Here is a 22,653-nt window from a genome sequence, read left to right as displayed (position 1 = left end):
TAAGGACTACGTAGTAGGGGCTAGAGAAATATCTCACAACCATTTATAATGGGATCCATTGCCCTCTTCTGGTGTGACTGAAGAGAGACAGTGTACTCACATACATTAAATAATTTTTTAAAAAGGACTACACAGTAATACTATGTCTTAGAAAAGGCAAATCATCATCATCGTCGAAATAAGTTTGAAGACTGGAGATTGTTTTGGGGAAAAGCTTGCCTAGCATGTCAGATGTAGATCCTTGGTGCTGTCAAGAATGCTATTACTGGTATAATTAGTAAATTGCTTTCTTTTGTTTGAGTCACAGTGAAGTAAATAGGCTTTACATCTGTAAAGTATGTGGGGGAATTGTTTATTATTATATATTGCTTGTCCCCAAGATCACAGTCAGATCATCAGTTTTCGTTGCAAGGGCTCCGAAACACTGGTCAAAAAAAAAATCTATTTTACTTAATAAATTAGAATAACATGCACGAGCTGGGCAGTGGTGGCGCACGCCTTTAGTCCCAGCACTTGGGAGGCAGAGGCAGGCGGATTTCTGAGTTCGAAGCCAGCCTGATCTACAGAGTGAGTTCCAGGACAGCCAGGGCTACACAGAGAAACCCTGTCTCGGAAGAACAAAAAAAAAAAAAGTTAGAATAACATGGCTTTTAGTACTTTGATATCCAGGATACTAAATTTCTTTATAATATTACTAATCTTAGTTATGTTAATTATATCCTTAAGACCCTGTTTTGGGGGTTATAGAAGTGGTAAGGGCATCATGGTCCAAGTTAGCTTCAAATTCAATGTAGCTGATATGTTAAGTGGACAACATTTTCTCTTTGACCATTGTCTAGTCTCACTTCTACAAAGAATGAACTCAACAATGGTCTTTAGCTAATGTCTGTTTTTAGTGTTTTTTCTTCAGTACTACCCTTGAGCATTTATACTTTGGTTATTTTATTTTGTAATGAACCCTATGTATAAATTTTTTGGTTATTTACATTTTTAAAGACAGTCTCAAGTCAATCAGTCATACATAGTAATAATCTTGGAAAAGTTACCAAACAGGTGCCTCCCACCACAGCCCTTGTAACAGAAATGTGGCTTACTGTTTGCTTAGCATGCACAGAGAGAGCATCCAGCATCCCTGTAGTGAACATGTGTTATGCAAACCAAAAAGGTCCGAAGGTCACCTTCAGCTATAGAGCAATTTTGAGCTCTACCCGGATCTCTGAGGTCACTTTCAGCTGTAGAGCAATTTTGAGCTCCACCTGGATCTCTGATATAAAAGAAAAGCGATGTGCTCCTTAGCCATGCCTGTTTATTTTCTGGTAATGGGATTTGACTGCATGAGTGTATATGTATGTGCATGTATAGCATCTGCTGCTATTGAGGTCAGAAGAGAGAACTGAATCTCCTGGGACTTGCTACATTTGAGCTGCTGTGGGTGTTGGGAGTAGAATCTGGGTCCTCTCCAAAAGACCAAATTTTTTTTTAGCCAGAGTCAACTCTCCCACTCCCCTTTGTCATTTTTAAATAAAATGTTTCTTGTGTTTAACTTTGATTTTTCTTTTAATAAAATAGTTCCTGAATGTTCCAATGTTCCGAAATGTGTCTCTAAAGTGCCTCACTGAGATTGCTGGTGTGAGTGTAAGCCAATATGAGGAACAATTTGAAACTCTGTTTACACTTACAATGATGCAGCTAAAACAGGTATATGCCATAATAATTGAATCATTTTAATGCGTTAGAAAGGCTTAGATTCATAAACAACAACACTGTCAAATAAACAATTAAAAAAGGTTAGGTTTAAGTTAAACTATAGAACAGTTACAGATCAGTCATGGTGTGATTGTGTGTATGTTACATGCAGTCTTAGGTAGAAATTTTTATATTTTCTCTTCAAAATATTAAGATTTTAGGGATGCCATGATACAGTTTTAGAAATTTGAGATTGAATATTGTGAAGACTTATCACAGTGGGAAACTGACCAATGCTCCCTCAGACTATGATCTGTTGTTGCAGGTGTAAAAGAATTGTTTTAAGCCCCTCTTTGATTCATCTGAATGCACTGTTACTGTTGTCTTGAGAAAAAGATCTGATAGAAAAATTCAAAAATTATAAAATCAGTCTGGATTGACCAGAAACAAATCCAACCCAGTCCTTTGTATATTAGTATTAGCAAATGGGCGTTGTCATTTTAGAGTTTACAGGGTTTTTGTTTGTTTGTGTTTGGATAGTTTTATAATATGTAAATTGGTGATGGTTTTCAACTTGCAGATGCTTCCTTTAAACACTAATATCCGACTTGCATACTCAAATGGGAAAGATGATGAACAGAACTTTATTCAAAATCTCAGTCTATTTCTCTGCACCTTTCTAAAAGAACACGGTCAACTTCTAGAAAAAAGGCTGAATCTCAGGGAAGCACTCATGGAGGTAGGTCTGGTTCTTGACATTTCTTTTTTTTTTTCTTTTTCTTTTTCTTTTTTGGTTTTTTGAGACAGGGTTTCTCTGTATAGCTCTGGGTGTCCTGGAACTCACTCTGTAGACCAGACTGGCCTCAGAAATCCACCTGCCTCTGCCTCCCAAGTGCTGCCTGGTGGTTCTTGACATTTCTAAAAATAAAAGTTGCTCTTGGATTTTGGAGGCAATGGTCCCTGTGTATATTCCTGTTTGGTTGTTGTTGAACTCACTGTGTAGAAAGAACATGGTGACCTGAAACTCACAGAGATCTTCCTGCCTCTGCCTTCCAAATGCTGGGATTGTATGCAGGTATTGGGTTCTATTTTGTTTTTTGATACAGGCTGTCATTCTCTTTCCTGGGTTGTTTGGAACTCAGTAGGGCAGACTAGTGTTGAACTAGTGGGAACTTATTCTTAGCTTTTGAGGTACTTAGATCACAGGTATAAGCATGACTTGTTTCAAAACTAGATTCCTAAAGACTGGCCCAATGTATCTTAATTTTTCATTTCTTGTTGGGTGTGTTCCTATGCTAAGCATCACTTTTCTGTCTAGGGATCTAAACAGTTTTCCGATTAAAAATTCCAACTATGGTAGTGTAGATCTAATCCCAGTCTTGGAAAAGCAGAGGGTATCTGATCTCTGTGAGTTCAAGGCAAACCTGCTCTAGAAAATGAATTCTAGAACAACTGGAGTGCACAGAGAAACTCTGACTCAAAAAACAAAAATTATAAAAACTATAGTGCTAGTTTAGTATTCTCCAAATGCAATTTAACTAAACAGTAATATGATTTCCAAACATTTTTACCATCTCCACAGCAAATTGTGTGCCCATGAAATCATTACTATTGTATCAGGTTTCACAGGCTCATTGCTTTGGGTCTCTGGATTTATCTGTTACTTTATACACATGATATATGATACATGGTTTTTTTTAATATTTATTTTAGCATGTTTTGAATCGACCTTTACCATGGTTTTCATGGTTATTTAATGTTTCATTGTGAGAATGTACACTTTTTGTGTTTGGCTGAGCCCTTGTTGCATTTTATTATGTTGAGACCAAGTTTTCTAGTTCTCAGAATTCATTTATAACAGGACATACCCAAAGTTGTGAGGCTCATGTCTCTGCTTTACCATCACCCCCACCTTTATAGCTGATCTCAAACCTGTGATTTCCTGACGATGTGCTGGGATCAGAACTATAGGGCCTGTCGTTCAGCTTAAAAGCTATTTAAAGAGGCTGGATTGTTACATACTCTGGAAACATTAGAGTAGGACATGACAGAAAAAAATATTTGCTGCCAGTTTTCAGTCTGTTTGAGGAATGAAATTCCATATCTATCTCAAATAGAGTTTTTTGGTTTTGCTTTGTGAAACAAGTCTTTCTCTGTAGCCCTGGCTGGTTATCCTAGAGCTCATTCTGTAGACCAGACTGACCTTGAACTCAGAGATCCACCTTCAAGTGCTGAGATTAAAGGCATGTATGTGCCCACACTGCCCAGATTCAGAATATTAGTTTTTAAATCCTTATTAGGTGAGGGGAAGCAACTTGAAAGTTTGGTTAATGGTTTTAATTTTTTGGTCTTAATGTGTAGGCTCTTCATTATATGTTGTTGGTGTCTGAAGTGGAAGAAACTGAAATTTTTAAAATCTGTCTTGAGTACTGGAATCATTTGGCAGCTGAGCTCTACAGAGAGAGTCCATTTTCTACATCTGCTTCTCCGTTGTTATCTGGAAGTCAGCACTTCGATATTCCTCCTAGGAGACAGCTATACTTGACGGTGTTATCTAAGGTAATGATGAAGTGCTTGGTGAGCACTTTCATTTCTTACTATGGTTTTGGTGTTGGAAGTAGAACTTACGGAGAGGTTTTCCTGTTGCAGTTTTTAGAAGTATGGTTCTTAAGCTAATAGCCTTGGATCATCTGGATTTACTAAAGTATATTTTCATTGGCTATCCCCAATCTAGTCATTCAATAAGTAAGACACATGAAATCTGTAAACCAGAGGTGAACTATTGATACTATTTAAAACACAGATCAAGCTGAGCAATGGCGGCCTTTAATCCTAGCAACGTAGGAAGCAGAGGAGGTGAATCTCTGAGTAATGGCTACTCAGAGAAACCAAAAGGCCAGATTTTGGTATCAAAAAAAACCCAAAATAACAAACAAACCACAGATTAAAACAGGGTTCTGAAATGTAGTGTTACAAAGTTAATATTTAAGTTCTGTCTTACTTTTTAGAATGTTTCATTCTTTTGGAGATGAGCTTAGTGTATATCCCTTTCCAATATGAACCTAACTATATAGACCAAGCTGGCCTTGAACTTAGCCTTCCCAATGCTGAGATTAAGGCTTGTATCATCAAAGTACCAAACATTTTGCTGTTTTTTTTTTTTTTGTTTGTTTGGTTTTTCGAGACAGGGTTTCTCTGTGTAGCCTTGGCTGTCCTGGAACTCACTCTGTAGACCACGCTAGCCTCGAACTCTTGAACTCAGAAATCCGCCTGCCTCTGCCTCCCAAGTGCTGGGATTAAAGGCGTGTGCCACCACCGCCCGGCTAGTACCATACATTTTAAAATTGAAAGTGTAGGCAGGTCTAATCTTGACCTCTTGGTCTTCATGGATCTTCCTCCCAAGTTTTGGAATTACAAACATGTTTGAGCCTCATTTGAAAGGTTTACTTTGAGCTTGGTAGCTAATCCTAGGCTCTAAATAGGGAGGATCAGTTTTAGGAGTGCCGAGGCTGAAGGAATGTGCCATCACCCATGACTGAATATTTTCTCTAAATTCTCTTGTCAGAATTAGTTTGATTTGTGTGGCATATTAATTAGTATATGCTTTTTAAGTACATGCCTGTCATCCTTGTTCCTATATTTGACCTTGCTACTAAAGGTCTTAATGCTTTCTTTATTGGTTTATTGATCAATAGGTCCGTTTATTGATGGTTAGTCGCATGGCCAAACCAGAGGAGGTCCTGGTTGTAGAAAATGATCAGGGAGAAGTTGTGAGAGAGTTCATGAAGGATACTGATTCCATAAATTTGTATAAGAATATGAGAGAAACATTAGGTAAGTAAATAAATAACAATTTTTATAATCTTAATGCCCTATTTGTGAAAATAATGTTTGCTCAAAGTCCTAGACTTACCTGAATCTTTCAGTAACCATATTGCTGTTGCACCTTAGCAGGAAAAAAAAAAACTATTTTGTTTTCGCTGTGAAACATCTGGATTTTTTTTGTTTGTTTTTTAGTTTATCTTACTCATCTGGATTATGTAGATACAGAAATAATAATGACTAAGAAACTTCAAAATCAAGTGAATGGTACAGAATGGTCATGGAAAAATTTGAATACGTTGTGTTGGGCAATAGGCTCCATCAGTGGCGCAATGCACGAAGAGGATGAGAAGCGGTTTCTTGTTACTGTTATCAAGGTAGACTGTCAGTAGGATGAATTAGAACCATTAAAAATATATTTTGTAACTTTATATAACCAAAGCTTCTCTTATTTTATAGGACCTTTTAGGATTATGTGAGCAGAAAAGAGGCAAAGATAATAAAGCTATTATTGCATCCAATATCATGTACATAGTAGGTCAATACCCAAGATTTTTGAGAGCACATTGGAAATTTTTGAAGACAGTAGTAAACAAGCTATTTGAATTCATGCATGGTAAATATCACTTAATAAATCCATTGTATTTGTACTTTTCATTTGTTATGTTAAAGAAAAAAAAATAAATATTTTTATCTTGTTAGAGACCCACGATGGAGTCCAGGACATGGCTTGTGACACATTTATTAAAATAGCTCAAAAATGCCGTAGGCATTTTGTTCAAGTTCAAGTTGGAGAAGTAATGCCATTTATTGATGAGATTTTAAACAACATAAATACTATAATTTGTGATCTTCAGCCTCAGCAGGTATATAAGTCACTGTGCTTATTATTAAAATGTTTATCAGTTTTGCTTGTGTGTTTTTTCCTGCATGCATGTATGCCTCCTGTGCATGAAAGCCGGAAAGGGCATCAAACACCGTTGAACTAGAGTTACAGACATTGACCATTGACCACTGTGTGGGTGATTTCTGAAAGTGAAGCCAGTCCTCATAACCGTTGAACCCCTCACCAGTCCTTAATCATTTATATAAGTAATGTGCTCGGGAGATGGAGAGCAGCTCAGAGTGGGTACTGCTCTTGTAGGGGATTAGAGTTGGGTTCCCAGCACTCATCCTTAGTGCTAAGTACTCCGTAACTCCAGGTTCAGTGCTCTCCATTGTCATCCTATGGTCTCTTCAGGCTTCACTACAGCTCTCCATTCCCATATACGTATGCACAATCAAAACTAAAACAGCTTAGAAATTGGAAAAATAACTATTAATCAAAAGTCAAATTACAAAAGTATTTTGTAATTTGGTTACATGTATTTTCTGTTATTTGGGTACATGCGTGTATGAAAATAAAAATGTTTGCATTTTAAAACAGGTTCATACATTTTATGAAGCTGTGGGGTACATGATTGGTGCACAGACAGACCAGACAGTTCAAGAGCATTTGATAGAAAAATACATGCTACTCCCTAATCAAGTATGGGACAGTATAATTCAGCAGGCAACCAAAGTAAGTTTTTATTTTTTCAGGTTATGGTTGTTTTTCCTTTCCCCTCTGTGTGTGTTTGCTCCTTTTTTTGAGTTCTAATGAGGTTTAAGATTCAGTCTCAGCACTTTTGAAATGTATACTTCAAACATAAGTCCTTTTTAAATTATAATGTGTTCATGTATATGAAGGTGTCCACCATACTCGGAAACTAGAGGATAGCTTTGGGTGTTTAGCCTTACCTTGAACACTTTTGAAATGGTTTCCCACTGCTACCTATCTCAGAATGCCTAGCCTGTGACTTCTGGAAGTCCCTGGAAGAACAGACATATTATGCTAAGCCCATCTTTACTCTTGCTTCTAGGGATCTGAGTTTCAGCCCTCAGGTTTATGTGGCAAGCACTAAACCCACTCAGCTATTTTCCTTACTGTAGGAGTGCTTTAATGTAAACTTGGACAGTGGAAGTCAGGTGTGGTAGTGCATAGCAGCACAGTCCTAGCACTTAGAGATAGAGTCAGGATCAGAAATTCAAAGTCATCCTTGACAACATAGCAAGGTGGAAGTCAGCTGAGACCTAGAAGAATCTCAGAATTAGAGAAAGGAAAAAAATGAGTGACATCATTTTGCTTCCTGTGTGGTCATCATATTTGAGACAGTTGACTGTTAGGCTACCTAAGTGCCTTAGAGAGATGTGCTGCCATGGCTGATGCTAGAATATCCTTTTGTTTTGATCTTAGCTGAGACTATTTCACTCCATTTTTTAGTTTAGGTTTTAGAGATTAAGCTTAGGGCCTCATGTTTCATCCTAGTGCTGAGCTATCACCCAGGCCCTTTTGAGATTTTATAAAGGCTATTAAGTTTTCAACAAATGAGATTGTTTTATTGTGATAATTTCAGAATGTGGATATCCTGAAAGATCCTGAAACAGTCAAGCAGCTGGGTAGCATATTAAAAACAAATGTGAGAGCCTGCAAAGCTGTTGGTCATCCCTTTGTAATTCAGCTTGGGAGAATTTATTTAGACATGCTTAATGTATATAAGTGCCTCAGTGAAAATATTTCTGCAGCTATTCAAGCTAATGGTAAGTGATTCTGGATTCTTGGGAAAGGTAGAATGCTGGGTAAAGATTATTCTGCTTTCACTGTCTTTCATACCCTTTCTGCACAGTTCACATTCAAGTAAACCTGCTATCCGGGCTGTCAGAAGGCCCAAGACCCTTTTTCAACAGTTGTTTGCTTATGCAATCAAGTCTTGCCTACAAGTATAGTTATTGACAGAGTAACTGCTTTGCAAAATGCCCAAAGCTGTGTGTTAGATCTTGCCTATTTGTGATTTAGAGGCTTATGCTTTAGAATTCTCTATTCTGTTCCATCCTTTCACGAAAAAATTCTCTTGGGAATGGTAGGTAACATTTGAAGTAGACCTAAGTTTCCTTAGCTTATATTTGATTGTTCTTCTTTAGGTGAAATGGTTACAAAGCAACCATTGATTAGAAGTATGCGGACAGTCAAAAGGGAAACTTTAAAGCTAATATCTGGTTGGGTGAGCCGTTCCAATGATCCTCAGATGGTAAGATTTTTGTTTTTTCCTTTTACTTTACATTCTCAAATATGCCATGTCTACGTGTATCTGCTTAATTAAAAGATCATACTGGTATTTGTTTTTTTTTGTTTTTTTTTTTTTTTTTGAGTCCTTTTATAGTAAATTTAGCTTTCTGAAGAAATTTCTGTTTGCTACAGAAGATGATAATAAGAATGTGTTATTAAGGGCTATAAAAATATGTCTAAGAGTTGTTAAAATAAAAACTTTGGAAACAAAAGGCCAGTAAAATTCATGTTTTATACATCATTGCTGTTTGTGATGTGAACAGATACTTTTATGTGTTTGTCATTTTGATGTTCAATGGTTCTGGGGATTCATGGATTGCTGCTGTTTTAACTAAAACCCTAACTCTGACAAAAATTCTTATGGAATAGCTTAACTTACAAATAAAGTAGTTATTAGTCAAGAAATTTCTTCCCTCACCCTTAAGTGACAGGGTCTCATATGAGCTGGAATTTGCTATTACAATCCAGGCACTTTTTAAGGCACTTTTTAAAGATACGTATGTGTAGAAGATACCCTGGATTTAGAGTTTAGATGGTGTAGCTACAGAAAACCATTTACTGTATCCGGTTTTGGCCTGTTACATGAGTCTTCCTGCGTCAGCAGTGGCCACAGAATAATATCCTAGTATTCTTGGATTTATTCTCTTTAGAGAATACCAAAAAGTCTTAAAGTATTTTGGATCTTGGGAGTTTAGGACTACTGAATGTGTATGAAGGCGGTGTTTTGCCCCACACCTGTCATCATAGCCCTGGGATCTGTAGCAGGATGAGTTTGGATCCAACCTAGCTACATAATAAGATACTTTTAAACTATCCTGTATTTGCGACCGTTGTTAATGTTGACTTTACTGGTTCCTGTTGCTAAAATGTTTTAGCATCTTATCAGATAATCTGAATTACCTTAGAGACTGGAGTGACCTATATTGCTTACAATAATAATGACCCTTTGCCCCCAACAGGTAGCTGAAAACTTTGTTCCTCCTTTGTTGGATGCAGTTCTTATTGATTACCAGAGAAATGTTCCAGCTGCTAGAGAACCAGAAGTGCTTAGTACTATGGCCATTATTGTCAACAAATTAGGTGGACATATAACAGCTGAAATACCTCAAATATTCGATGCAGTTTTTGAGTGCACATTGAATATGATAAATAAGGTAGGTGATTTGTGATTTTATAATATAATGGAAGATTTTATAGTATGTTCTCAACTAGGACTTTCAAAGTCCTAGAATTAAGTACTATATTTATATTACAAGGAGTAATTGTCACCTTAGTAACAAATCTGGACAAGAAAAAAACAAACTGAAGGCTGGTTATCGAGTACTCAAAGGGCAGGTGTGGGTGGATCTATGAACTCTTATCTCTGTGTAGCCCCAACTGTCCTGAAATGCGCTCTTATGGACCCAGCTGGCTTAGAACTCAGATCTGCCTGCCTGTAGGAACTCCAAGCTGGAATTTGTATTTTAAAGGTTGAAGTACCATGCTCTGCAAATAATCACAATGCACCTGTAACAGCTTGTTACCTTTGGCCAGCTTGGTCTATATAAGAAAGGGGTGGGGATTAAATCTGGGCTGAAGCTCTGTATGGTATAGCTTTTAAAACTTGGGGGTTGGTGGGGGGACAGGATATTATACTCGTTTTTTGTTTCACAATATTACAGGATAAAATTGGGTAGTGAGAATGTTCATAAAAGTTCTTCCTGGGCTGGAGAGATGGCTCAGTAGTTAAGATTAATGACTGCTCTTCCAGAGGTCCTGAGTTCAATTCTCAGCAACCACATGGTGGCTCACAACCATCTGTACTGGGATTTGATGCCCTCTTGTGTGTCTTAAGACAGCTACAGTGTACTCACATAAAATCTTTTTTTTTTTTTTTTTTTTTAAGTTATTCCACATGGGTTGTGGCACAAACACACCAATGCCTTTGGTGAGTGGATTTGGGGCATCCTGTTGCAAAGAACAGACTAACTGGCCTCAGACTTGATGTATTCCTTCACCAGATCTTGAGAGCAGACATTTCACTAAAACTGTGGTTGTGTTTGTTTATCGAGCATGGTACTTAAATCTTTAAAATATAAATTCTAGCCTGGAGGTGGTTGGGCACACCCTTAATTCTAGAGGCAGATGGAGCTCTCTGAGTTCTAAGCCATCTGCGTCTACAAAAGGAGTTCCAGGACAGCTGTGACTACACAGAGAAACCCTATCTTGGAAAACTGGTAAATAAAAAGAAATAAAATGAACAAAGTTTCATTTCAGGGCAACTCTGAAGGTGGATGCAGGTAGAAACTTGCTCTTTCCCTCTTTTTTTAATTAATAAGGCATTGAAATGATTCGGTGTTCTTTATTTTAGGATTTTGAAGAGTATCCAGAACACAGAACGAACTTTTTCTTATTACTTCAAGCTGTCAATTCTCACTGTTTCCCAGCATTCCTAGCTATTCCACCTGCACAGTTCAAGCTAGTTTTGGATTCTATTATTTGGGCTTTTAAACATACTATGAGGAATGTTGCAGATACAGGTAAATATATTTAAGTCATTTGACTGATAAACCAGAAATATACACTATGCCTTAGTAACTGTGGGGTGGAAGGAAAAAAGTGTTCAGTTCTCAGAGGTAAACCAAGTTTCTAAAATAATGAATTCAATAATGAAAATTAATTTTAAATGGGGCCATTTTAGCAGCATTATCTGGTGGGGACTTGTTTAGTCATCCTTCGTAGGGCTCATGAATTTTGTGTATGTTCTTTGTCCATTAGCTCTTAGTAGCTATCTCATAAAAGCCAGCTTGGTTTTAGGACTGTTGATTTTCTTCTCTTATTCTGTTTTCCTGTGTAGCCCTGCCTGTCTTGGAACTCAGAGATCCATTTGCCTCCCAAGTGCTAGGAATAAAAGTGTGTGTCAGTACACCCAGTGTTGATTTGGTGGCTTGTTTTTCATAAATTCTCTACCCTGAATTTCATCTTTGCCTGTGAGTGCACGTGTGTGTCGTGACTTGCATGTGCAAGTCTAAGTGCTTGCTGCTGTTCCTGGGAACTTGGGTCTGATTTCTAGCATCCATCTGCATGATGGCATCCAACTCCTGGTAACTGGTTCTAGGGTGTCTGTTGTATTCTTCTGGTCTCCACAGGCACAACAAGGCACACAGACAGTATAAGCATCCATACACATAAACTTAGGGACAGGATCTCTTAACTCTTTACTAACCTATGCTCCAGGCTAAGAGTTTTCTGGGCATGCTGCCTTGGTTTCTCTGGGAGCCTATATACCTCCTACTGTCTGGATATATGCATGGGGAATTTCATAGTTGTAAGGTTGGTTTTGTTGTGAGCTGTTTGACTTCCCAAGAGGAAGTTAGGAAAACAGTTTAAAATGGCCTCAAGTTGGAGTTTAGGAGAATATTGCTTAACAGAAATCTGTTTATTTTATGTGTATGAGCAATGGTTCTCAACTTTCCTAATGCTGCAACCCTTTAATATAGTTCCTCATATTGTAAACACTCAACCATAGATATTTTTCAATACTGCTTCTTAACTATGATCTTGCTTACTTTTATGAACTATAATGTAAATATCTATTTTTCAAGGCTTGTAGGGTGCCCCTATGAAAGGGTTATTCAACACCCTTGGGTTGAGAACCAATAGTTTATGATTGTTTAGCCTTTGTGAATGTCTTTACTCCACACTCATGTCTGGAGCCTGTGGATGCTAATGAACCAGATGGTGGATAGTTGTGAGCCATGTTTGTTGGTGCTAGGAATCATCCTTTGCAGGAGCAACAAGAACTATAACCTGCTGAGCCATCGCTCCAATTCCCATTTATTCTTTGACATTGGGTCTCATGTATTCTAGTCTATCAATTTATCGATTCTGTCTCTACTTCCTAAGTTCTGGGCATGTTGGCTGTGTACAGCTGAACTGCATCTGAGACCTTTGTTATTATGTGTTTTAAGTATTTGTCTGCATATATGTCTATGCACCGCACATGCCTGGTACCCACACAGCCTAGAAAAGGGTTTTGCAGTAACGGATGTGTGTGAGCCACCTTCCTTTGGACAAACAGCAAGTGCTCCTAACCACTGATACAACCCTAGTGATACTCTGGCTTCTTGTTGGTATACAACTCTCTCACCTTCACTGTTAATTTTACCTGTATTTCTAAGTCATAGTGGTTTAAAATATTTGTGTAAAATAACCCAAACACCAGATTTGGTCATTTATGCCTTTAATCCCAATCCCAGAGAGATTGAAGTGGAATAATGATAAGATTTCAGTATAAGGCCAACTTAATTTACAGGGCAAAACCCTGTCTGAATAAATAATACAAGGCATTTCTCATATCCGACTGTGTGCTACGATGCTTGTGGCATATTTTGAAGTCTGTGAGCTCTATTGCAGATACAAAAAAAGTGGGAGTGGGGTGGGCTCATCTGGGCGTGGTGGCACATACCTTTAAAATCAGTATTGGAGGGACAGAGTTTGAGTTTGAGGCCGTCCTGGTCTCAAATACCCAAGTCCTGGGAATGCCAGAGCTACGCCATAAAACAAAAAAAACTCCAACTCAAAAAAAGGGAGGGTTATATATTCTCCATAAAGAAGAACGGGCTTAGCTGGGCAGTAGGGGCACATGCCTTTAATCCCAGCACTTGGGTGACTGAGACAGGTGAGTTTCTGAGTTAAGGCCAGCCTGGTCTACAGACTGAGTTCCAGAACAGCCAGGTCTACACAGAGAAACCCTGCCTTGAAAAAACTGGAAAAAAAAAAGGGCTTTAACCATCTTTCAGTTACTGTAAGTTACAATATAATTCTGTGGGTCTGGAGAGGCGCTCAGAAGCATTAGGATCAGATAAGTAGAGTTCATATCTCACCAGCTCACAAATAAAACCCCAGTACCAAGACCACCTCATGAATGTATCTTTTTATGTAAATGAATAGTCTGTAATAATTTTTTTGTTGACTTTAGGCTTACAGATACTTTTTACACTTTTACAAAATGTTGCACAAGAGGAAGCTGCAGCGCAGAGTTTTTACCAAACATATTTTTGTGACATTCTTCAGCATATCTTCTCTGTTGTGACAGACACCTCACATACTGCAGGTAAGAGCTGAAAGTCACTAAATTACTAAGGGTTCTGGTTGTTGCATTTCATCTTTGAATTAACAATAGGTTCTTCTATTCAACAGGTCTAACAATGCATGCATCAATTCTTGCATATATGTTTAATTTGGTTGAAGAAGGAAAAATAAGTACACCTCTAAATCCTGGAAATCCAGTTAACAACCAAATGTTTATTCAAGACTATGTGGCTAATCTCCTTAAGTCTGCATTCCCTCATCTACAAGAGTAAATTATTGTATTACTATTATATGGGTGTGTATGGGAGGGTATGTACATGTGAGTCTAGGTTGAGGACCAGAGGCATGCGTCCTGTTGGAGTTTCAGGCAGTTGGAAGCCAACTGATATGGGTGCTGGCGTTTCAGTTTGGATTCTTGGGAGCAGAATATGCGCTTTTACTTACCAAGACATCTCTCCAGTACATTTTTATATTTAGTTTAGATGTGGATACTTATGGTTGTGTGCACGTCTGTACATTTGGACAGGTCAGAGGGCAAGATGGCAGTTAGTTCTTTTCCCCTACTGTGGTTTCGAGTAGTGGATCCTAAACCACCAGGCTTTATTTATTGCAAGTACCTTTATAGGCTGAATCATCTTATACGTTATTTAAGTTTATAATTTGGTAGATGTGCTGGGGATAAACTAATTGTTTTAAAAACGGGCATTTTAGATGTTTAGTTTTTTAAAGATTGATTTTTGTTTTGATTTGCAGTGCTCAAGTAAAGCTCTTTGTAACAGGACTTTTCAGCTTAAATCAGGATATTCCTGCTTTCAAAGAACATCTGAGGGATTTCTTAGTTCAAATAAAGGTACATATTTAAGTTTTATTTCTTTGTTTTGACTCTTTGAGACAGAGTTCTTAGCTGGCTTTAAATGTGTTCATGCATCTATACTTACGTATACTGGAAGTCATCAAAAATGATACCTGTGTTCTTTTGAGAGGATTCTAAAGCTTACCCATTTAAGACAGAATAATTACCTAGCAAGTTCCAGGAATGCTCTTGTCTCTTAAGTTGGCTTGTTTGGTTTTTTGTTGTTGTTTTTTAGTTTTTTAATTTAGTTATATAAGTTCTTAAGACATACCAGAAGAGGGCATTCTATCCCTTTACACATGGTTCTGAGCCACTATGTGGTTGATGGAATTTGAACTCTGGTTCTCTGGAAGAGCACTCAGTACTCTAAACCACTCTCCAGCCCATCTCTAAGTGTGCACATAATTTAGATTATATTTTGGTGTATATAGCAGGCAAGCATTCTATCCCTTTCTCCCAGCCCCCTTTACACCCATTTTTTTTTTCTTGTTTGTAGACAATTTTCTACAATTTTCTCTGTGTAGCCCTGGCTGTCCTTGACTGGGCCTTGAACTCAGCAATCTTTCTCCCAAGTGCTGGGATTACAACCATGCCACTTCACCTAACCCAGATCTCATAAACACATTGATGGCCGCTTTATAATAACCTTTTAATTCTATTGCTGTTAAAGCAATGTCTATTCAGATTTGGGGGCAAGACTTCTCTATTTTGCTTTTGGTTGTTAGCCATTTCTCCAGTCCTGCTTTTGTTTCTGAGACAGGTTCTTAGTGTGTGGCCTATGCTTGGTGCAAACCTGTGAGTTTAAAAAGTCCACCAACAGCAGTTTCCTACATGCTGTGACTATGTTTGTGTACCACCACTCAGATAATCCTTGAAAAGAAATACTGTGTTCCTGGTGAACAAATCCAGGGCTTTGTGGTTTGTCCTATCCAGTCCTCAGTTAACCTAATTCAAGACAGTTTGCTGAGACTTGATGTCAGAAGATCACATGTTACAAGTCATGAATGATCACATGTTACAAGTTCTGAATGCAAAAGCTATGAGACTGCTTTGAAGACCAGACCATGGCACTATATGATTATTTGAGCTACAATTTCCATGATCATGCTCCATGTTAATATTTAATACGCAATAACACTGCAGTATTAAGACTCCCACCTCAACGTTTTGTTTTTAATTTAGCTTATAATTCTGTTCATACATTTAAATTAAAATGAAAGTGACAAATAATTTATATTTCTATTGCAAGTGACAATACCAAATGTCCTCCCTCCAGTTCCAAAGGCAACTTAAAGTTTTACCGTATTTGACATTTCAATTGTCTGTGTACACAGGAGTTTGCAGGTGAAGATACATCGGATCTATTTTTGGAAGAAAGAGAAACAGCCCTTCGACAGGCTCAGGAGGAGAAACATAAACTTCAAATGTCTGTACCTGGGATTCTTAATCCACATGAAATTCCAGAAGAAATGTGTGATTAATATCTGAAGTCATGCTAGGCGTTTTTCTCTCTGCAACAGTTGTTCATGGAAGAAAACAGCAGATGGATTATTTGTCGACCAAAATGATGCCAATTTGTAAATTAAAATGTCACCTAGTGGCCCTTTTTCTTATGTGTTTTTTGTATAAGAAATTTTCTGTGAAATATCCTTTCATTGTTTAAGATTTTGTTTTGGTCATCTTTATTTAGTTTGCATGAAGTTGAAAATTAAGGCATTTTTAAAATACTTACTTCATGCCCATTTTGAGGCAATGCTGGGGGGAGGCAGTAAATTTGATTTGAAAATATACTTGTAAATTCTAATACAAAATTATAAAATTTTTTCTTGTAAACAATACAAATTTTAATTAGGGAGCATTTTTTTCTAGCCTGTATCTTGGTCTAGAAGAAAAGTAATGAGTAAAAGCAATTGCATTAAGGGGGTTTGAGCGCTGCATTGTCTGGAGTCAGCACCTCCTGAGCTGAATTGTCTGTCTCTAGACTACATGTATTAAAGTCTGTGTGTCGAGTTTGCAGCAAGATCATGTGCATATCATCCCATTGTAAAGCAACTTCAGAAATATGGGAACAGTTAGTTATTTTTACACAGTTCTTTTTGTTTTGTGTGTGTGTGTGCTGTCGCTTGTCGACAACAGCTTTTTGTTTTCCTCAATGAGGAGTGTTGCTCATTTGTGAGCCTTCATTAACTCAAAGTGAAATGGTTAAAAATATTTATCCTGTTAGAATAGGCTGCATCTTTTTAACAACTCATTAAAAAACAACAACAACAACAAAAACAAAACTCTGGCTTTTGAGATGACTTATACTAATTTACATTGTTTACCAAGCTGTAGTGCTTTAAGAACACTACTTAAAAGGAAAAATAAACTTGGTTTACATTTATTTTCCCTTCACTGGCTTAAAATTATTCCTTCATTAATGAAGATGATTTTATCTGAAGTTTGGTTCTTATAGGATTCCTAGACTGTCTCAGAACAAGGCTTCTAAGGTTGTTGGTAAGTTAGCAGCTAGTCAGAGCTTTGTGCAAAAGTTATAATCAGAGGCAAGAATCTCAAGTTCTTGTCAACTGGTCCACATGGTAAATTCTAGGACAGCCAGGGATATGTAGGGAGGCCTTGTCTCAAAACAACTAATCAGCTAAAAATGACAGCAAGTAAATATGATCCTGGTAACATTTGGAATCACATTTTGGGTTTAGGAAACATCTCTGGTTAGTGGCTGCATAACGTAGATTAGCTTCTCAAGGAGGTATGGCCATAGAGTGGCTCATACTTTCCATCCTTGTACCTGGCATCTGAGGCTGTAGGGTTAGAGTTTTCAAGGGTGCCTTGACCACTTGAGTCTCTGGAAATGAGATGGAAGACAATAGAAGTGGAAATGTTTAGCCAGTCTGCTTGGAAGAAAGATATATTTATAGTGGTGTCTTTAACAGTTAATGAATTGTCTAGCGTCTATGTTAATATGACCAGGGAGGCAAGAAAAAAGAGCTAGAGTTACAGTTGAATTGAGAAGTGGAATTAGTGCATGCATCATAAAGGGGGCTGGGGTTATGGTATAAGACTGCAGCAAGGAGACAGGCTAGCTAATTTGGTAAAGGTAATCTTAGGGTGGCAGGGGGTGTGTGTGTGGGGGGTTGTCATCCACTTACACAGGATATCAGATATTCAAGGATTCTACCACTTCCCACAAAGATCAGGTAGGCCAGGGATGTAGCACAATAGTAAAGCAAGAAAGACCCTGAATTCCCTTGCCAGTCTTGGGAAAGAACTGGAACTATGCATGAGGTATCTGTACTTAATGATGGATACCATTTAAGATTTAGATAAGATTTAGAATAAAATAAAATGATTATGTTTTAAGCACACTAACTTTACTAAAGTGTTTAAATGACAGTGCATCAACCCCTGCAAATTGCGTGTGTGTGTGTGTGTGTGTGTGTGTGTGTGTGTGTGTGTGTGTGCGCGCGCGCGGAAAATTTGGCAAAGTTGGTTCTTTCCACTCTCCTTGAGTTCTGGGCATTGAATTGAATTCTGGTTGTCAAGCTTGGTTGCAAGTACCTTTAGCTGCTTAACTATCATGTTGGCCCTTAGCCTCTTGACTTGAAATTTTGAGTACATAAAGTAATGCAAGAGTGGGGTTTGGCCTAAAAAGATGTTTCAGGGCTTGGAGTGTTTCCTGGAACTGGAAAAATGGCTCTGATTAAGAGTACTTGTAGTTGGAGAGGACCTGGGTTCAGTTCCCAGCATCCACTTCTGTCTGTAACTTCACTTTTACAAATACCTAAATATATAAGGCAAAACATAAAATTTTAAAAATAGTAAAATAGAGCCAGCACACCTAATCTCAACATTTGGGAGGCAGAGCCAGGTAGGTCTGTGACTTTGTGGAGAGTGAATTCTAGGGCTACACATAAACCCTGTCTTGAAAGGAAAAATAGATTTTGTGATTGCACTCTCAAAGGTTTGCTACCAAGATTCAAGTTTTGTGATAGTACTAGTAGTTAACTGGTTATGTGAATTTCTGGGGCCAGCCAGAAATACATGCGCAAATACTAAATGTTTCAGAAAAAGATAAGAGTAGCAAAACCCTGTCTCAATACACAGAAAATTGAACCTTATGCTCTCTCCCAGACTTTAATGGGTTGGAAGTTGGCTCTGTTTTCCAAATGTGGGTTAGTGCTCTTGTAGCTGAAGCCTGATTTTCTTTCTAACCAGGATAACACAGAGAAAGTTCAGGAAAATGGTGTCACTGATTTTAACACTTAGGGTCTGTTAGTCCCTCTGGTTGTAACCAGAGTCCCACCTTAAGTGCCAAGTGGATATGATTGGATGCAGCATATGTAGGTGAGAGAGAAGGTCATCATAGGCAGCAGACCTTTGGGAAATTGAACATTAGATGAACTAAAATCGTAGGTATGGTGGCACACCTATCATGCCAACACAGGGAGGGGGCAAAAGGTACAAGGATCCTTAAAGTGAAGTCAACCTCCTCAGATCACTGAATTTCAACCTGGAGCTGTCTTGGGTCACAGTTCTAGGTTAAACTAACAAAGAATCACTATACCTGGCTGGCCTGAAAGCTCAAATATGTAAATCAGACTGACCTTGAACTTACAGAGCTTGTCTGCCTCTTGAGTACCACCATTTCTGCCCTGAGTTTTATAGGTAGGTATTTTTGAGCTGCTGCGTTGGTGCTGGGAATTTAACCTGGGTCCTCTTCAAGGTCTGGGACACATTCTTGTTACCTGAGCTGTCTCTTCAGTCCTGTAAGACCAGTACCACCTTCTGAAATATGAGGAAACCCCTAAAATGGTTTAATTTTCAGTGGTACTGGGTTTCAAACCCAGGACTTGGCAATATCAGGAAGGCAAGTGTTCTCCCCCTTTTTTAAAAACAAACAAACAAAACCTTTATTTTATGTATGTGAGTATGCACACACAGCAGAAAAGGGCATCAGACCCCATTATGGGTGGTTGTAACCCATCATGTGGGTGCTGGGGATTGAACTCAGGACCTCTGGAAGAGCAGCTATTGCTCTTAACTGCTAAGCCATCTCCAGCCCTGTGTTCCCTATTCTTTACACCTCATTCCAAGCTTTATTATTTTGAGGCAGTGTCTCTAGCTCAATCTTGCTTCAACACCTTATACAGTGGAGAGAGTGATCTTACACTGCTTTGCAGTGCTGTAATTATGGGTTTATTTGGTGCTAGTGATGGACCTCAGAGCTCTATGTACCTGCTAAGCAGACATTCTAACAATGGAGCCACACCCCCAGACCTCAGGTCAAAATTTCTACATTTTATATTTATTATGTACATCTTACTACAATAAGGCTCCAGTAGTCATAATTCTTTCCTCCATGACCTTGTAGTATTAAGTTTAATCAATACTTTGTGGGAGGTTGGAGAGTTGCCTCATGGGTTAAGAACACTGGCTTGGGCTGGAGAGATGGCTCAGTGGTTAAGAGCACTGACTGCACTTCCAGAGGTCCTGAGTTCAAATCCCAGCAACCACATGGTGGCTCACAACCATCTGTAATGAGATCTGATGCCCTCTTCTGCTGTGTCTGAAGACAGCTACAGTGTATTCATATATAATAAATAAATAAATCTTTAAAAAAAAAAAAAGAACACTGGCTTGCTGCTCTTAACAGATATGTATTCAGTTCCTAGTACCCATGAGGTGGCTCACAATCATCCATGACTCCAGTTGTAGGCGATCTGATGCTCTCTCCTAGCCTCCCTCAGCACCACACAAATCTGGTACATTTACATGGATGCTGGCAAAATATACGCATAAAACAAATATTTCAAGGAAATTCTTTGTAGACCTCATTTTAAATAGTTTGTTTTTCATAAAAAGTTAAAGCTGGGGTGGGCATGGTCAGCTGAATACAAGAGACTGCTCAGTAGGTCTTGGTGTTTGCTACCAAGACTGATGAACTCATTTTGATCTTTGGCATACACATGTTGACAGCTCCAGGTTTAATGAGATTCTGTCTCAAAAAAGTAAGATGGCAGCTGGGAGTCAGAGGGAGGTGACTTGCTCAGTTCTAGGACAGCCTGGATTACACAGAGAAAACCACTTGAGGAAAACCACACCCAAACGAAAATCAGAAATCAGAAATAGAAATCAGAGGCTCCAAAACAGACCAATGATTCATTGCAATGAACATTTTGCAAGGAAACCTGGTTGGGCAACAGGGTATACTGTGTGACACAGTGAAGCGTCAGGTGTCAGTTCAACACATGACTACGTGATGGAGAGGCAGGAGAGACAGAGGAGTGGAACTGGAGCCAGGACAGCCATGAGTGGGGTGAGAAAAGGCTGCAGTTAATAGAGGAACAGGATTACCCAGTAGGATCTGCAGGTTGTGGTGCCACAGCTGGGGGTTGCTCAGACTCAACCCTCCAACAAGCTGCACATCCACATGATCACCCTGGCTCTGAACAGCAACAGGATGTATGAAATGAAGAAAGGTCAATTTACTGGATTGGGCCTCCTTGAAAGACCTTCACAGTTCATGCTTCTCCCAGAGGCCAAGCTCTGGTTAGTGGCCAGAGTTTTGGCAGAGGACCATGTTATTCTGAGAGCATACTGCCACCAGGCGGAGGTCTTTGGCATATGCTGATGCTGGAGACCAAGTGGATGTTCAGAGTCCATGCTGTTACCAGAAAGTAAGTGAAACTCTAGGATCGGGCTCCCACTGCCTCTGAAGGGTACAGAAGGTACTCTTACAGTGTTATTAATGACTGCAGACCCACAGTTGAGAAAGCGGAACATAAAAGGTTCCTGCGACCACTTTTCATTCACCCTAGCCCACTCCCTCAAATCCTAGATAGGATGGCCCAGTGGTTAAGAGCACTGACTGTTCTTCCTGAGGTCATGAGTTCAAATCCCAGCAAGCACATGATGGCTCTCAACCATCCATAATGAGATATGATGCCCTCTTATGAGGTGTCTGAAGACAGCTACAGTGTAAAAATAAACAAGAAATCTTGGGGCCGGGGACGGAGCAAGAGGGAGAAGGGAAGGGGGCAGAAAAAGAGAACTTAAAAAGAAAATTGTGGTGGGGTGCTGAGGTGTAGCTCTCCACAGTTGATGGTTTCTGACTGGGTGTAGGCAGAGATCAGGGACTGGCCACTAAGAGTTCAACCATGCTCCAGCAAGTAAGTGGTCATTTTCTTTCTTTTCCTTTCTTCTTTTTCTTTGGGGTGGGGGAAGACGTCATGGGGAGTGGTGGCAGACATGGGAGGACTGGGTGGTGAGTGCAACTGTGGTGCATGATGTGAGATTCTCAAATCAATAAAATATTGTTTAAAAAATGTAGTAGACCAGACTTAAGGTTGTAGTTTAGCAGTCCCTTATCTATATCTGGGAGTGGGGCCTGCCCTGGCAAGTGATCTCCTACCAGAGGTGACATCATTAAAGAAAATTTATTCTACCTCTGCTAATAGCTCTCAATGCCTATAGCTCCTCAACTATTGGTGGGATAGTGTGTTCACCTTCTCTTCTTCTGTGCTGACTTTGACTGGAACTTTCACAATCTTTGTGAGCTCATGTGTACAACCGACCGGTATGTTTGGAAAACAGTCTTTACTTGATATTATCCTTCTGGCTCTTACAATCTTTCTGTCCCCTCTTCCGTAAAGATCCCCAAGCACTGGGGCAAGGAATGTGATACACACATCCCATTTAGGGTTGAGCAGTCCACAGTCTGTCTTGCTCTCTTCACACCGAGTAGTTGAGCCTCTGTGTTAATTGCCATCTTACTGCAAGGAAAACCATCTCTGATGAGGGTTCAGATGCTCTGATGTATGTGTATAGCTATAAGTCATTAAGGCATTGTGTTAATATTATGTCTATTTAATAGAATGATAGTATTGTGGTTTTACCACATGTTCCTGGCCCTTTTTCAGTGCTAGGTATGGGTTTCATCTCATGAAACAGGCCTTATATCAGAAGGTAGTTTATGTCACATGACATACTTTGTCAGGTCAGTTATAGTTTGCAGGGTTCACAGCCGGGTGAAATTTGAAGATGACCTCTTTCTTCTTTCAATGTTCATAACATT

The 22,653-nt window shown here is 38.9% G+C and overlaps 1 protein-coding gene across 1 annotated transcript in view; it reads left to right on the top strand.

The window, feature by feature from the left end:
- Xpo1 (exportin 1) overlaps window positions 1-16,971 on the top strand; it is a 41,619-nt gene extending 24,648 nt beyond the window's left edge. The window contains exons 10-25 of the mRNA XM_028778076.1: window positions 1,570-1,698; window positions 2,267-2,425; window positions 4,048-4,245; window positions 5,382-5,520; window positions 5,704-5,885; window positions 5,968-6,124; window positions 6,211-6,374; window positions 6,935-7,069; window positions 7,944-8,127; window positions 8,509-8,615; window positions 9,613-9,807; window positions 11,004-11,172; window positions 13,614-13,748; window positions 13,835-13,994; window positions 14,480-14,576; window positions 15,914-16,971. Of these exons, the coding sequence (XP_028633909.1) occupies window positions 1,570-1,698; window positions 2,267-2,425; window positions 4,048-4,245; window positions 5,382-5,520; window positions 5,704-5,885; window positions 5,968-6,124; window positions 6,211-6,374; window positions 6,935-7,069; window positions 7,944-8,127; window positions 8,509-8,615; window positions 9,613-9,807; window positions 11,004-11,172; window positions 13,614-13,748; window positions 13,835-13,994; window positions 14,480-14,576; window positions 15,914-16,060 (2,457 nt within the window). The 3' untranslated portion in view covers window positions 16,061-16,971. The remainder of the gene's footprint in view (window positions 1-1,569; window positions 1,699-2,266; window positions 2,426-4,047; window positions 4,246-5,381; window positions 5,521-5,703; window positions 5,886-5,967; window positions 6,125-6,210; window positions 6,375-6,934; window positions 7,070-7,943; window positions 8,128-8,508; window positions 8,616-9,612; window positions 9,808-11,003; window positions 11,173-13,613; window positions 13,749-13,834; window positions 13,995-14,479; window positions 14,577-15,913) is intronic.
- Window positions 16,972-22,653: the final 5,682 nt, after the last annotated feature.

This window comes from Grammomys surdaster, unplaced genomic scaffold (genome assembly GCF_004785775.1).
Source record: "Grammomys surdaster isolate TR1022 unplaced genomic scaffold, NIH_TR_1.0 67, whole genome shotgun sequence".
NCBI classification, from domain to species: domain Eukaryota; kingdom Metazoa; phylum Chordata; class Mammalia; order Rodentia; family Muridae; genus Grammomys; species Grammomys surdaster.
This window is presented reverse-complemented; position numbering and strand designations above follow the sequence as displayed.